Consider the following 17,495-nt stretch of genomic DNA (forward strand, 5'->3'; position numbering starts at 1 on the left):
GGCTGGGTGAACAAATGAACTAGGTCAGGAGCCAAAGCCGGCAGTTGAAGTGGAATTAGAGGAGTCATGGGGGTGGTCCATAAGAGCGCCTGGACAAATTCTGAGGACTGATGCAAACCCTGTATGCTGTCTTTCCACCTGTGACCCAAAGGTTCATTGAGATAGCTTGTCTTTTGTGATTCAGTGAAATGACCTTTATGCTCATCACACTTGTGGTACAGCACCTCTCTTCCAGTCTCTCTGGGGGTTAAGCGGAGGGTAAGCTTTTCTTAGTCCTTTCTGGGAGACTGAACTCCTACCTGCATGGAAGGATGAGGGTTTGTGAGTCACCTTGGCATCTCAGCAGTGCTGCCCACGTTCTATGCCATGTGGCGTCACAGACTGCATGGTTTCTCCCCGAGTTTTGTTCAGATGAATTGTTTGTGTGGGTAGCATCCTTGACTGAAGAGGTGGGCTTTACATTAGCATGCAGTTGAGTGCAGTTTGCCCACTTCTCTTCGTGTCTCCCTGTAAGCACCCAGTTTCCTTCCCTGTATTAGGTAGATCAGATTTGTTTACTAAAAGCTCTCCAACAAGAGGCCAGTTTTGTCGCTTCAACAACACTTTTAAAGCGATCTTTTCAGAGTTGCCATCTCATCTCCCACATGGCACATTCACTATCTGCTTTCTCACCACCACCACCACCACCACCCCCTCCCTGCCCCACCTCTGCAAACAGTCTGCCTGGAATAGTCTTTCCAGAACAGAAGATGTGGCAGAGGTTTGGAGATTTCAGTCTTTTCCTCTCTATCCCACCTCATTCTCTGTGAGTAGAAAGGAATTGTGTCAATAAATTTCCCTGCTATTAATTATGACATCACATCACAACCCTCCCTACCCCTGAAGTGGTCATAGTTGGTTTTAAAATGACACTATTTTTTCTTTTTGTATTCCACAAACATCAAGCAAGTGTTTACCTTGCCCTCTTACTCTGCCTCCTACCCTCCCCAGCTCAGAGTTCTCCCTTCTCTGTGATGAGGTTGCACTTTACCTGGACATCTCCAATAAGGCATGCCCTAAAGGCGTCTATGGAGAAGGCAATGGCAACCCACTCCAGTACTCTCGCCTGGAGAATCCCATGGACGGAGGAGCCTGGTGGGCTACAGTCCATGGGGTCGCTAAAAGTCGGACACGACTGAGCGACTTCACTTTCACTTTTCACTTTCCTGCATTGGAGAAGGAAATGGCAACCCACTCCAGTGTTCTTGCCTGGAGCATCCCAGGGACAGAGGAGCCTGTTGGGCTGCCATCTATGGGGTCGTACAGAGTCGGACACGACTGACGTGACTTAGCAGCAGCAGCATAGGCGTCTATTATGGGTATTTATTTACAGATCTATGACTTTTACCAAATTCTAAAGTCTGCAAAGATCAGATCATCTTCCTTCCCTGAAATTCCAGTCTCGCCCAGTATTCGCCACAGAACAAATTTTGAAAACATCGATCTACAACTATGGATGAACGAATGAGTGAGTGTGAACCCCTGGATGGCCCCTTAGTTGTCCAGATAGGCTGCAAGGGGAGGAACATTTGGTACCCCATCTCCTCACTTATGCAGATGATGGGTTTCTGCAGGAGTTAATAGGCAGCTCCTTACTTATTGAAGACCTACTGTATGCAAGGCACAATGGGAGCTCCAGGCTTGAGATCTTTTTACTCCATCTCCAGCCCCTCTCCAGCTTTTTTGCCACACACACACACACACACACACAAACACACACACACAACCTTCCAGGGCATGTCTTTCTGTTTGTTTTTGTGGATAGGCTGAGGCTTAGAGGGAGGAAAGTGCTATCACTGGAAATACTCAGGGATGTCATGTCTACATCTGGGGTTTTGCATTGCCAATTCGCATTTTCTGAATGAGTTATTTCTATGTACCTTTGCAGCAGCCAGCCCTGCAGTCTCTTGCATATATTATACGCTCAATGAGTACTTGTCAATTGATTTGGTACAAGTATGTGACAGCATAAATATATTATGAAAAATGAGGAGTCTGAGCACCAAAAGTGTTAGGATTCCCCCCACCACCAAAAAAATAATACACAATGGTGGAGCCTGGCTTAAAGTTCAAATGCTCCTGGACCCTGCCCCGCACTATCTCTAGCCTGGGGAACTTGATAAGGTAGTTGAAGGGCAATATTACCTTTGCTCTCTCACTGTGATCGAAAGCACTCTTAGCTTTCAGGTGGACCCCACTGGCTACCTTGGTGCGGCGTTTTCAACAGCACAGAATCACCCTTTACACGATCAAAAGAAGATGCTGTTTAATCTAAGGACCCTGTTGAACAATGCAGCTCTTAGAAATGGTCACAATTTCATGGTTCGAAATTTTCGGTAAGTGATGGCCAGTGACTAGAGTCTGACTTAGGAGCCGTGGTGATAAATGAAGTTCTATTCTGCAGAGAAGTGCCACTTCCTAAAGCCACTTTCTGCTATAGTGTTTCTGTTATAGTGGCAAGTTCTATCCTTATTGGAGACAGCTGTCTCTAATTCCATCCAAGCTTTCATTTCTCAATCCCCTGTAATCAGATTTCACGGGGTGCTGGGGCGGGGGGGTTGGGATGGGGGGACTGTGGTAGGTATAACAGACTAAATGTTCTTGACATCTTCCATTTGTGTACATTCTAAAGGAGCAAGTGGCTGAAGGAAATGAGAGAAACTAATTTCCATGGGGCCTTCTGCTTGTATTTAGGTTTGCCTGAAAATAATATGTCATTCTAGAGCATGAGGATTGATTCATTCTTTAAAAAAACAGACCCCAAAAGAATGACTAGATAAATACTTGCAAGCTGCTGGAAAGAAGCCTTGTATGTGATGATGATAATGATAGTTTTAAAAGAAAATCTAAATTTAAAATCGATTTCTGAATTTTTTGTTAGCATGTGAAAGGAAGTTATCTTCAATGAATTCTTTAAAAAGCTACATCCTGGGACTTCCCTGGAGGTCCAGTGGCTAAGATTCCACGCTTGCAATGCAGGGGGTCCAGGTTCAATCCCTGGTCAGGGAACTACGATCCTGCATACCTCAACTAAGACATGGTGCAGCCAAATAAATAAAAATAAATATTTAAGAAAAAAAGCTACATCATGCTCAGAATTAGTCAATTGACCATGCACGCAGTCGAAGGCAGTGTGGAGCCTATCCCCCAGGAAAGTAGACAGGGGTGATGGGTTAATTGGGGAAGCAATGCTCTCAAATTTGGACATTGTTCCCAGAAGACTTCTGGAGTAGTTGCCTATTAACAATCAGAATTTTCCCAGTGCCTCAACCTCAAAATGACCTCAATGACTTCCTAAAGTTAGAATCTTCTAGTCTGAAGTTTTCTCCCACTGTTAGGAAGGGGCCCTGGGCCTCCCCTCTCTGGGCCACCTGACAGCTCTGGACTCTCTGGACTCTACCTTTAGCACCACTCAGAAGCCAGAACGACATAGTAAATGATATTGTAAATTACACCCATAGAATTAGATGCAGTTGGGACCTCAGAGATACAGAATAATGCCTTCTCTTATTTTATAGATAAGGCAAATGAGCTCCAGAGAGATAATGAGGTTTACTAGTTAGTGGCAGAGCTAGACAATAGAAGCCAGAGGAAAGTGCAGGTTTAGAGTCTAAAGAACTGGGTTCAAGGCCTGTCACCACCACTCATTGGCTATATGACCCTGAGCAAGCTACTAAACTTTTCTTTGATGTTGCTTCACTTACAAAATTAGAGAAAGTGTAATACATGTTCTGCCTACATCACAGTGTGGTTCAATTATTTATTTAATAAATAGTTATTGAGTGCCACTTTGTGCCATGCCCTAAGCAAGGTGTTGGAGATACAGTGGTAAATAAGATAAAAAGCTATTTCATTCCAGACACATGAATTCACAGTCTAGCAGTAATCTGTAAGATAATTTGTGTGGAAACTGTAAAGTGACAGGCAAGTGTTCATTATTTTATCATTCCATCCCAATGAGTTACATCTATTAAGAGTGTGATGAAATTTTATTCCATACTTTTTTAACAAAGACTCATCACTGAGCTAGAAATAATCAACTGAATAAATAACCAAAGCTTGGAGCTTAAATTTATACCTTTCTTTGAAAATCACAGTGATGATTTTTTTACCATTGAAAGTGGAAGTGTTAGTCACTCAGTCGTGTTTGACTCTTTGTGACCCCACGGACTGTAGCCCGCCAGCCTCCTCTGTCCCTCGAATTCTCCAAGCAAGATACTGGAGTGGGTTGCCATGCCCTTCTCCAGGAGATCATCCTGACCCAGGGATAGAACCCGTGTCTGTTATGTCTCTTGCATTGGCAGTTGGGTTCTTTACCATCTGAGCCACCAAGGAACCTCCTTTTTAAACATTATTACAGGTTAAATTTTTGCTAGTAAAACCTCTTCCAAGTATTTAGGTAGGAAATTGCCTGGTGGTCCAGTGGTTAAGACTTCACACTTTCACTGCAGGGGGCACAGGTTTGATCCTTGGTTGGGGAACTAAGATCCCACACGCCACACAGCACAGCCAAAACCAAAAATAAGAAACAAATATTTAGGCACTTTTGGGTATTTATTAACATTCTATTTTCTATATCCAGTAGCCAGACTATGACTGTGAAAATCCTGGCTAGCTGTCTCTCACAGCGAGTCGGGGCTGAGGCAAAAGTAAGACTGTTGCTGTTGCTAAGTCGCTTCAGTCGTGTCCAACTCTGTGTGATCCCATAGACGGAAGCCCACCAGGCTCCCCCATCCCTGGGATTCTCCAGGCAAGAACACTAAATCAGCTCAAATCCATACTGGCTATTTGAAAATACAAAAGCCTCGGATCACCTGTGTGATTAGAAACTATAGAGAATGAGTCTCTGTTGAAAAATGACTTAACACGAAAATGCTGTCATTTTCATGTGGCGTGAGTATTTTTCTTTCCCACTCTTTTAATGAGCCACACTACCAGTTAGATGAATTCAGACTTGCTGATCTCCAGTAATACCTACTGGGGCTTCCCAGGTGGCACTAATGGTGAAGAACCTGCTTGCCAGTGCAGGAGACATAAGAGACACAGGTTCGATCCCTGGGTCTGGAAGATCCCCTGGAGGCGTGCATGGCAACCCATTCCAGTGTTCTTGCCTGGAGAATTCCATGGACAGAGGAACCTGATGGTCTACAGTCCATAGGGTCGCAAAGAGTTGGACACAACTGAAACAACTTAGCAAGCACTCAATAATACCTACAGTCTTTGATGACCCATTAACAACAGAGAAAAATCTTCCTGTCATCTCCACCTATATGGTATTTTTACTTTGATTTTCAGCCTTCTTCAGAGATTCAGGTTCTTTTTCAACCCCCTCAGCCACCCCCCACCCATCTCTCTTGGAACGGTGGAGGGTCTCTGTTATGAAATATACCACATGAGTTTAGCACTAGAGAGTAGTAGGAAATACGTGGTTAGGGTTTGGCAATGCCACAAAGTAGGGGCTTCACAGTTTTGAAGTGAGCAGCCATATGGCCATGGACATGATAAAATAACCACTTGAGTGAGGCTAAAGCCATCTATACAGGCTTCCAGATCAATCATTTTTAGTCAATTTTCTTTCTTTTTTTTTTTGCTTTTACAAAATCAATAGGATCAGACACCAAGACTGCCAAAAACACCCAAATCCATAGGCTTTTCATCTCACAAACAAGGCTTGAGAGCCTGGCTGTTTGGATAATAGACAGTATTCTATGATTTGTTGCCTATTATGGGAAACACAGCTTTTAAAGAAACCACTAAAAAAATATCTTTCTTTATCAGAGAAGACCCATTTGTAAGTGCGGTTCAATTTCATCTCACAAATAGAAATTTCTTCAGAGAATATTGAGCTAAGCCACCCAATTCTGTGGAGGTTATGGATTGGAGCCGGAGGTGACTGGTTTTCAGGTATTTCATTCCAGACCTCTCTAAGGGCTTACAGAACTTATTAAGTTCCCTTCATCCCACACACATGCCCATCTACACACACGTGGACACACAGACACAGACATAGCCATCACAGGCCATCCATGCTCTCATGTTGTGGAGAGAAAACAGTCCTCTTTGATTAGTCACATTTTCCTTCATAACTGAAAATAAATGCCTTTTAAAAAACATATTTCTTGACTTCAGAAAACTCTGCAAGGCAAGAGACCAAGAAAGGAATGGGGTCATGATGTCTCCCTTGGCCAAGAGTAGAATTGGGGTTTTATTTCTAGTTTGTTATTTTTAGTAATTTAGTGATTTAACCAAGATAAAAGAAGGAGAGGTGGCCACAGATTTTCAACAGTTTCTGGTTTCCAGCCCTTTAATAGTAAGTCTACATGTAGCTAATCCTTATCCCAGTCTTCAATTTTCAGATGAGGGCTAAGTTTTGCAGTTTTGGAATACTGACAATCTAAGTTAGCTTTGACGTCCTTTAGTCACCCAGTTATCAGTAGTAATTTATACTGTATACAAGCACGTGGCAACAGTGAGAAAGGCTGCAAGTATATTTTTATTAATAATCATTATGTTTAATAATAGAGAAATTTGGAAACAATTTGTTCTTTGATTTTCCAGATCAATAGGATCATATTCAAGGGTTTTGTGAAAAGAGTCACTCTCCCTGGCATGCACTACAATATGCAATGCATATTTTTTTTCTGAGATGGAAACAACGGGATGAAATGAAAGTTCGGCCATCCAAGAATTCAGGTGGCTCCAGTGTGGCCTGTGGGAAATCTTGTACATATGAACTTTATGAGTGCTGTGGAAGACAAAGACATGAAGGATCACTGATTTGTAGGTCATTTTCTTACTCTTTCAAATGAGGATTTAAGGCCAAAAATGGAAAATGATCATCCCAAGGTCATAGTCAAACTAGGACTCGAATTTGAGTATTTAAAACCACTGCTGTTTTCATTCCATTGCTTGATGACTTTGATCCTTCCACACTGATCAAATTGGCCAATCTACCCTTATTCAATATTCCCCCCCTTTTTAAAGATGAGCCAAAATATCTCAGTAAAAAAGGAAAAAAACACCAAGAAAGTATGCCTTTTGTATCAGTCTGTAATGTTAAAGAAACCAAAAAATCTCTGCCATATCATCCATTGGCCCTCTCTTATGCCTCCAGAAGCTAAAGTGTTTATCTCAAATTCTCCATGGGGATCAAAATATCATTTAACACTGAGTTTTTTCCTACTCTGGCAAAGTCTGTTTCTGACCACATTTTACTCAAATTAAGCACTTTCTCTTCCAACAAAATACAATTATACAAGGGAACACATCCAGGTCTTCCCCCATACTCCAAACAGTTTACTAGAGTTGGAAAATGCAATCTAGCAATGAAAGGCTTCATTCTGCCAATAGAGAATTCTCTTCCATTTTTTAGCTAGGAAGATATTTGGGTAAAGCTAACACAAGGGTCTCCTATTACCTTGGCCTAACTTCTTAGCATTCAGTGATCTAGGGTTGGAAAACCTCTGTAATTATTTTTTGAAGGGATAAAATTAACGTAATGAATGAGTCTTGCCTTTTTTCAAAAGCTCTGGCTTTAGCCCGATTGCCATGACAGTTTTGATGGAAAAATCTATACATGCTTCTCACTGTTTTCTCCAACACTATATCCTCCCTGTTATGTGTTGGCTGAAGAATGATAATGTGGTTTAGGTCTGGTTTACCAAGGAGACACACTTGAGTACAAAGAGACCAAGCATTTTATGGGAACACTGAAATAGTGATTCTGGCCTTGGTTTGGGTGCTCATGAACCAGATTGGGCTGCTTCCAACTGAAGCACAGGGTCTCTATGAGAACTTAAAAGCCATTTAGGTCAGCAGTTTTATCTGGCTAACTAGAATGTGGGTTTATCACCAGAAAGCAAGAAATGCTTAACACGAACAAGGGAAAAAAAAAAAAGGAGGGTGCCTGTAATGGAGGCATTTTAACATGGTACAATTGTGGAGGTTTTCAATTTTCCTCTAATTTTTAAGTAGCTCAGGAAAGAGGTGTGGCAACTCCATTTTGGAGCCAAGGGGAGGTCTATGAGGAGTCAGTAAACAGGATAGGAACTTAAACTGGAACCATTGTGTTTGCTTTCCTTCCAGTGATAAACTGTCCTGGTTAGCTCTTGATATCTATGAAAAACAGTTCTTTTTCCCAAGCCAACATTTCCTGCCCCACCTCCTGGATAGAACTGAGAAAAGGTGGTGGCTGCTCTAACGGTTTTTCAATGGTGTAAACATTATGAACCCCTTAACCAGGTGAGATATCTTTAAAAAAATTTACCCTCTCAGGCTGGTATGACAAATGGACAGGATCTACTGCTCCAATCTCTTTGTCCCCAAGAACCCTGGGAACTTATTCTGTCCAAAAGGGGTTCATGGAGAGAGGTAACCAAAATATTGCTATAGGTCATTATTAATATATTTTGGATTTGACCCTCATGGTGCTATGGACAAAAACTCATCCACCAGGTACTCTCACCAGTTTTCTAATTTTTGCACTTGTCTCAGGCTACTATCTGTAGGATTCAAGGTTATAATGCTTTTTGTTTCATGTGTATATGTCCAACTATTCTACCCAGCAGTGCAAACACTGTAGAACCTTAGGGAATTTCAGCTTTAGCAACACACCAGGCCACAATCAATTCTCCTCCCTGACTCTTAGGCCTTGTGTTCAGCCTGGACCACAGCCCACACTTGCTCTTGCCTCAACATTAATTCTTTTGGGGGTGGGGCACTTTTGGTATCTTTTTTGGTCATCAGACTTCAGTCAGAGCCTTAAGAATTCATCATGGCGAATCTCTCTAAATTCATGCTCAGAAATCTGCTGAATTTCTTATACAAATGGATTTACTTCTACCTCATTCAATCATTCATTTACTTAAGAAATATTTATTGAATGCCTACTATATTCCAGGCATTGCAAGCAGCACCGGGATATATTAATGAATAAAACAGGCAGGACCTCTGACATCGTGGATCATGTAATTTAATGGGAAGATTAAAAGTAAGCAGTGAACAGGGACTTCCATGGTGGCCTAATGGCTGAGAATCCACCTTCCAATGCAGGAACTTGGCTTCAGTCCCTGGCTGGGGAACTAAGATTCCATATGCTGCAGGGCAACTAAGCCCAGGCACCACAACTACTGAGCCTGAGTGCCACAACTAGAGAGAAGCCTGCATGCAGGCAAAAATAAATTAATAAATAAATATTTTTTTAAAAGACCTTTAAAAAAAAAGTAAGCAGTGAATAAACGCAAATATATTGGGTTGGCCAGAAAGTTCCTTCTGGTTTGCCAACCTGAACAAACTTTCTGGCCAACCTGCTGTATTAAAAATTGTGATAGGTGTTTGGAGGAAAATGAAGCCAAAGCAGAGATTACTTGGTACAGTCAGGGAAGGAATCTTATAGAAGGTGGTATTTAAGCCCCCAGCCTAAGGATGAGAAAGAGAGCTTGATAGCTGTGGGGAGAGTGTTGTGGACAGAGGGAGCAGTATGTGAAATGAAGCCTATGATGGGAATGTACAAACAGTCGTTCCTTTGTATGGTCCCCACATGCAGGAATTTTAATTACTACAGTTTAGTAAATAACACCAGTCTCCCAAGTACACAGTTCAAATTTCAGTTGGGACATTAATTGGGTTTAGTTGCCTAAAGTAAAAATTTCATTGCTGGCTCAGTTCAGTTCAGTTTTCAGTCATGTACGACTCTTAGCGACCCCATGACCCGCAGCATTCCAGGCCTCCCTGTCCATCACCAACTCCTGGAGTTTACCCAAACTCATGTCCATTGAGTCAGTGATGCCATCTAAACATCTCATCCTCTGTCGTCCCCTTCTCCTGCCTTCAATCTGTCCCAACATCAGGGTCTTTTCAAGCGAGTCAGCTCTTCGCATCAGGTGGCCAAAATACTAGAGTTTCAGCTTCAACTTCAGTCCTTCCAATGAACACCCAGGACTGATCTCCTTTAGAATGGACTGGTTGGATCTCCTTGCAGTTCAAGGGACTCTCAAGAGTCTTCTCCAACACCACAGTTCAAAAGCATCAATTCTTCTGCCCTCAGCTTTCTTTATAGTCCAACTTTCTCATTCATCCATTGCTGGCTCCTCAGTTCACAAATCACTGTGTACATAACAGATGCACTTCATGATCGGTGACCAATCATATCACTTCTTTCAAAGTCTGTTGTGCAGCTGTTACCCAGTTCACCTACAGACATTAAAGAATATAGTTGTTCTGCCTTCTCTTCTTCTAGTGATAAGCCCGTGTGACATTTTAATAAAAAATGGATAGTTAAAAAAGACAGAGTTGTCTGAAAGAGGTGAAAATGCAGCAGAGAAAGAAAAAATGATAACATTGACAAGTTAAATGTGAATGCAAATGTATTTGTAGAAGAAATAGCTGACTGTGGGGTTGTTGACCCTGATACTATTTGAGAGGTTCTAGCTATGTAGCTAGAGAAACTTCGTGAAGACAAACTTATCGACATAAACGAGTACAGTGGTGTGACCAAAAGTATGAAGATATTTCAGAGGAAGTGATACCAGTAAAACATTTCACACTAAAGGAATTCTCAGGACTTCACTGGTGGTCAGGTAATGGTTAAGACTCTGTGCTTCCAGTGCAGGGGACCCAGGTTCAATCCTTGGTCAGGAAATTAGATCCCATGTGCTGCAACTAGAAGATTCCACATGCCATAACTAAGACCCAGAGCAGGCAAATAATAAATATTTAAAGAATTAAAGGAATTCTCAGAGAGATTTCACAATATTAAGAGTTCAAAGAATAAAATGTTGGAAGTTGATTAAAACTTAGAAGTACAACAACTCACCAAAGCATAACAAACGTGATAAGAAGACAGCATACCCTGTTCAAACTACCTGATAATTTTTACAAAGAAATAAAACACTATAATTCTTGATGTTTCTAATGTTTTAAATGACAATGTACTAAATATATGTCAGTTTTACTCTTTTTTTTCATTTCCTTAAGCCTTTAAAACTGACTATAAGAGAGTTTGTAATGTTTGGCCAAAAAAACTTAAGTCACAGAACAATTGTGATTTCTCCCATTGATTATTAAGGTTGTTTTCCATGGCTTCAGATTTAACAGTTATTTACAGTCCCTCACTGCTGTGCAAAGCCAAAACTGTTTTTTTTTAAATAGCTTATATGCTAAGATTTATTGGTTTATTGGAGGTGTGATTCCACAGTAACAGGAAGAAGGGCAACATATCAGCTGCCGCCTTGTGCAGACTAGAGACACAAAGAAGTATTCTTCTGATCTCTTGTGGTCTAAGGAAAATAATTTGAAATAAGTCTTCTGTCACTATATACATTTGAAAATGAAAGGTCTGGACAAGAAGGAAATATTCGAGCACGATGTTGGTGTCTTCTATTTTTAAACTCAAATCTGTCAGTGGAGAAATAAAAAGAACCTCTCATAACACAATCCCAAAAGCAGAATATCAGTCCTAACTCTAACTCTACCTCCAACTTAGAAATTTCTTAAAGTTTGTAAGGACAAACTTGAGAAAGCTTCAAAGACCTTTTACCTCTTCCTATCTGTTTTCTGTTTGGGCAATAAAGAGCTGGAAGTTGAAGCTCTTTTGAAGCAGCTAAAGGTGTTGCTGGCCCTCCTCTTTCACCATTATTTCGCTATTTCCTTTCGTGGGAAGGGGGGAGAAAAATCAGTGCTCTGCAAAATTTCCATTTCCTTTTCATTTCCATTTATTTTTCTCTGAGATTCAACCACACCACCACAATTCTAAAATCTATGATATGCATTCAATGAAGCATATAGTTCTGTGAGTATTTAGAGCAGGGTAAATGCAACAAGGGCTTCCCAGGTGGCTCAGACAGTATAGAATCTGCCTGCAATGTGGGAGACCTGGATTCAGTCCCTGGGTTGGGAAGATCCCCTGGAGGAGGCCATGGCAACCCACTCCAGTATTCTTGCCTGGAGAATCCCCCTAGACAGAGGAGCCTGATGGGCTACACTCTATGGTGTCGCAAAGAGTTGGACATGACTGAGCGACTAAGCACACAAATATAACAAAACCCTATAGGGGCTGAAAGTAAGGGAGGATACTGAATCCCTTAAGTGTTGGAGTTGGGCAACTCAGCTTTCGTGGGCTCCAATATAGCCAGGAGTCTGAGCTTGAACTCTAGGGAATTAAAAAAGGCCTGAAAATTAGCTGATGGTTTGTTTTTCCTGGTTTTGATGGATACAAATTCAACAACTATAGTGATATTTCCCAAATTTTTTGAATCTAGGTAGTGGGGTTTTCCAGGAAAGTTTTTTCTTTCCCCTTTTAATATAATATCAGGTGACATCTTAACCCATGGAATATTAATGTGTTACTGTAAGACATAGAGTCAAGAAAGTTTATCTTCTGTGATTTTATGTTGTTTGGACCTTATTCCAGAAGAAATAATACTCTCAGAGCTGCCTTAAATGTTGTTGACTTTTAAAAAAATGCACAACATGAGAGTTGTGAGTTAAGTTTTATTGCGGTGAGGATGAAAAATGAGGTGCGGACTGCAGCCTGGGAGAGAGCACCTCAGATAGCTCTAAGAGACTGCTCCAAAGAGACAGTGGGGAAGGTCATTTTGTATGAGATTTTGGTAAAGGGGAAGTACATGCAATCAAGCACATATTTTTCCAGAAGGTTTCTACTAGTCTTGGGAAGCTTTTGCTAGTCATGAAGAACAGTCATCACTGTGAAGGGTTTTAGTGCTTTTCTAAATATGGGGAGATACAGGAATTGGGCTCATAAAATTAGCTCCTGAATATATCTAACTATCTAAAGAGCTGTCCTGCCAGCTTTTCGCCTGAGCACAGAGTGCCTCATTCCTGCTCTCCACCCTGAACTCCTTTCATGGAGTGTTGAAGGTCAGCAGCTACAGTAGTTCATGATTTAATCCTTGTAGAGGTAGATGGTAAGTGCCCATGGCAAGTGCCTATTTGTAGTTGACAGTGTGAATTGGGAAAGATTAAGCTGCCATGCCTCCATCCCAAGCCAGACATGTTAAACCTGTTTACAGATCCCTAGAAGGATCCAACTGACAGAGAAAAATGCATGAATACCAGACAAAGGATTTACTTCTCAACAATATCAGTACTGTATATTCCAAGCACTAGATAGTATCACTAGTTAATATTATCAAGCCAAACATAAAACCAACATATACACATAAAATTAAAATTTCTGCCTAATTGCCATGTCTCTAAAGTTATCAAATTGTTTTCTGTTACTAGCCAGATCTTGGACACAATTTTGTAAGCTTTTTACTAGGGTTCCAGTAAAAGGAAGAAAATGAATATCTATTCTAGAAACTTCTTTAGCTAGCAATTTTTTGTATACTTACAAATTTATTTTTAAAATATCTGAATCTTATTCTACACTTTAGAATTTTTATTTCTTTTTTTAATGTTTTGTTATGTGCATAATCTATCAGGATAGTAATACATATAAGTAAGTAAACATACATTGTAGATCTATCTTCAAAATTTTTTTAATGTTTTGCATCTGTAATAAAAATATTTAGACAATTGCTTTAAAGAAATTTCCACCTGAAGAGTGTTTGAATCACATATTTTTTAAAGTTGAAGACAATGGTAGGTCTTAGGAATGTTGAGCAAAATTTTAATGCACTTATAAGCTGAAAACTCTAATCTTTATCAGAGTTTAATATATCATTAGATCTTGTATTAAATCTATCAATTAATTATTAGCCAGCTAACCCACAAACCCTCCATCTTTATGGAAGCCCCTTTCCTTACTAATTAGAATCTCTGAAGGGCTTTATCTCATAAAAGGTCTACTGAAAAAATCTATTGACCCTCTGAACAGTAAACAAATTCTGCTAGAAAGTTGGATACTTAGTAAAATATACATTTGTCTGAGTTATTTGATATCATGCAGTGAAAACAACAAATTGAGAGAATTTGTTATTTTCTTACTTATTATCTTGTTAGCAATGCAAAAAGACATAGATTCCACCAGATAATTTACTCTTCATCTCAAGTAGCACAGTTTTTTTTTTCTGAAAAAAACTTAGGCTGAAGTTCAAGCATGATTATTTTCTGACACTCATTTTACTCCAAGTAAAATGAATGCTTAATATACATGGTAAATCACAATTTGACCTTGATTATTCATAATTTCTAATGGTATACAATACTCGCTCGCTTGCTCGCTCAGTCACTCAGTTGTGTCCAACTCTTTGCGACCCCATGAATCACAGCACGCCAGGCCTCCCTGTCCATCACCAACTCCCAGAGTTCACTCAAACTCACCTCCATCGAGTCAGTGATGCCATCCAGCCATCTCATTCTCTGTCGTCCCCGTCTCCTCCCACCCCCAATCCCTCCTAGCATCAGACTCTTTTCCAGTGAGTCAACTCGTGGCATGAGGTGGCCAAAGTATTAGAGTTTCAGCTTTAGCATCAGTCCTTCCAATGAACACCCAGGATTGATCTCCTTTAGAATGGACTGGTTGGAGACGCGAGAGATGCCCAGCTCCGGTGGCGCAGGCGCAGACGCGAGAGACGCCCGGCGCAACCGACCACGTGCAGAATCGTGGCTGAGATCAGCTACCCCGCGCCCAGGGTTAGGGCGGTGGCCGAGAGGAGCTGTACCACGTTTGGGAGGCAGTGGCTGCTTGGGCACCGGAGGGCCGAGAGGAGCTGATCCACATTCAAAGCAGGAGGGGCGGCCTTGAGGAGATACCCCTCGTCCAAGGTAAGGTACAGCGGCTGCACCTTGCTGGAGCAGCTGGGAAGAGATACTCCACGACCAAGTGGAATATAAGAATCCAGTGTTCTGGGGAGGAAGGAACAAGATGGCGGAGGGATAAGATGGCAAGACCACTTTCTCCCCCACAAATTCATCAAAAGAACATTTGAACGCGGAGTAAAGTCCACAAAACAACTTCTGAATACTGGCAGAGGACATCAGGCTCCCAGAAAATCAGCCCATTGTCTTCTAAAGGAGAGAGAAGAAATCCAGCTCCACCCACCAGAACACCGACACATGCTTCCCTAACCAGGGAACCCGGACAATCACCCGTCCAACCCCACACACAGCCAAGAAACTACATAATAAAGAGAACTCCACAAACTGCAAGAAGAGGGAAAGGACACCCCAAGCAAAGCAATATAAGCAAGATGAAGAGGCAGAGAAATACCCAGCAAGTAAAGGAACAAGATAATTGCCCACCAACACAAACAAAAGAAGAAGATATAGGGAATTTACCTGATAAAGAATTTCAAATTTTGATGGTGAAAATGATTCAAAATCTTGAAAGCAAAATGGAGTTACAGATAAATAACCTGGAGAAAAGGATTGAGAAGATGGAAGAAAGATTTAATAAGGACTTAGAAGAAATAAAAAAGAGTCAATATACAATGAATAATGCAATAGATGAGATCAGAAACACTCTGGATGGAACAAACAGTAGAATAACAGAGGCAGAAGACAGGATAAGAGAACTAGAAGATAGAATTGTAGAAATAAATGAAACAGGAAAAAAGAAAAACGAATTAAAAGAAATGAGGACAATATTAGAGACCTCTGGGACAATGTTAAACGCTCCAACATTCGAATCATAGGAGTCCCAGAAGAAGAAGACAAAAAGAAAGACCATGAGAGAATACTTGAGGAGATAATAGTTGAAAACTTCCCTAAAATGGGGAAAGAAATAATCACCCAAGTCCAAGAAACGCAGAGAGTCCCCAACAGGATAAACCCAAGGCGAAATACTCCAAGACACATATTAATCAAATTAACAAAGATCAAACACAAAGAACAAATATTAAAAGCAGCAAGGGAAAAGCAGCAAATAACACATAAGGGGATTCCCATAAGGAAAACAGCTGATCTTTCAACAGAAACTCTTCAGGCCAGAAGGGAGTGGCAAGACATACTTAAAGTGATGAAAGAAAATACCCTACAGCCCAGATTACTATACCCAGCAAGGATCTCATTCAAATATGAAGGAGAAATCAAAAGCTTTACAGACAAGCAAAAGCTGAGGGAATTCAGCATCACCAAACCAGCTCTCCAACAAATGCTAAAGGATCTTCTATAGACAGGAAACACAGAAAGAGTGTATAAACTTGAACCCAAAGCAATAAAGAAAATGGCTACGGGATCGTACTTATCAATAATTACCTTAAACGTAAATGGGTTGAAATTTTCAAAAAGGCTAGGAAACAATTCTCATAGCCATCAATAGTTCAGTGTTGAGTTCATGAATAGTTTTTAAAGTTTGGGACAAACTGTAGTATTTGCTATTTGAAGTACTATTTGTAATTGGCATATTACGATGTAACATTGGTCTTCATTTCCAACTTAAAACGCCTAAAAATGCCTAACAGGTTTTTAGATTTGTGAATTTTAGTTGAAATGTATTTTACGATGTTACTAAACCTGCAGAAATATTGAAATATTTCAGAGAACTTATTCACTGTACATTTAATTTATTTTATTTATAAAAGTTATTAACTGTAGAAAGTTTTACTTGTTGGGTCAAATGCTTGTTGCTTCAAATGCTTGTTGCATTTGAAGTGCTAGTTACAAGAAAATCAAATACCTTCAATGTATAAATGCTATTAAGTTTTTAAAGGACTCTGGAGTATAAGTAAGTTTGTTTAAAGAAATTTAGTCTGTTCAACTTGAAAAAAAAATAAATAAAATTGGATTATTTGATTTAAAAAAAATAAAACTCTAATAGTTAAAAAAAAAAAAAAAAGAATGGACTGGTTGGATCTCCTTGCAGTCCAAGGGACTCTCAAGAATCTTCTCCAGCACCACAGTTCAAAAGCATCAATTCTTCAGCGATCAGCTTTCTTCACAGTCCAACTCTCACATCCATACATGACCACGGGAAAAACCATAGCCTTGACTAGATGGACCTTGGTTGGCAAAGTAATGTCTCTGCTTTCTAATATGCTATCTAGGTTGGTCATAACTTTCCTTCCAAGGAGTAAGCGTCTTTTAATTTCCTGGCTGCAATCAGCATCTGCAGTGATTTTGGAGCCCCAAAAAATAAAGTATGACACTGTTTCCACATTATTATTAAATAGAGAGAACACTGAGAATAAATGCTGTCAATTTTATATACTGATTATCCCAAATAACAATTACTGTCATTATAATATAACAGAATGTTAAAATGGGACTTGGTCTCAGTTTCTGCCCAGGCCCAGTAGGTTCTGACTCTTTGCTCAATCAGAAGTGAGCTGCCAGACCACTAAAACAGGGCTTGCAAAGGAGGTACACAAGAATTAGTTTTGCAACCCACTGGTGATTGCCTCCAGCTTTTAAAATGGATTGTAGAAACCAGGAGGTGAGTTGTAGATTTGAAGAGGATTTTAGCTATGTACCATATAAAAAACTAAGATTGTGGCATCTGGTCCCATCACTACATGGCAAATAGAAAGGGAAAAAGTGGAAGCTGTGACAGATTT

The 17,495-nt window shown here is 40.4% G+C and overlaps 1 protein-coding gene across 1 annotated transcript in view; it reads left to right on the forward strand.

Moving 5' to 3' along the window:
- The first annotated feature begins 2,298 nt into the window (after positions 1–2,298).
- The window catches only part of OTC (ornithine transcarbamylase), a 77,208-nt gene continuing 62,011 nt past the window's right edge, over positions 2,299–17,495 (forward strand). The window contains exon 1 of the mRNA XM_055438495.2: positions 2,299–2,375. Within this exon, the coding sequence (XP_055294470.1) occupies positions 2,299–2,375 (77 nt within the window). The remainder of the gene's footprint in view (positions 2,376–17,495) is intronic.

This window comes from Moschus berezovskii, chromosome X (assembly GCF_049115385.1).
Source record: "Moschus berezovskii isolate FMDL1 chromosome X, NW_MosBer_1.0, whole genome shotgun sequence".
Classification (NCBI taxonomy): domain Eukaryota; kingdom Metazoa; phylum Chordata; class Mammalia; order Artiodactyla; family Moschidae; genus Moschus; species Moschus berezovskii.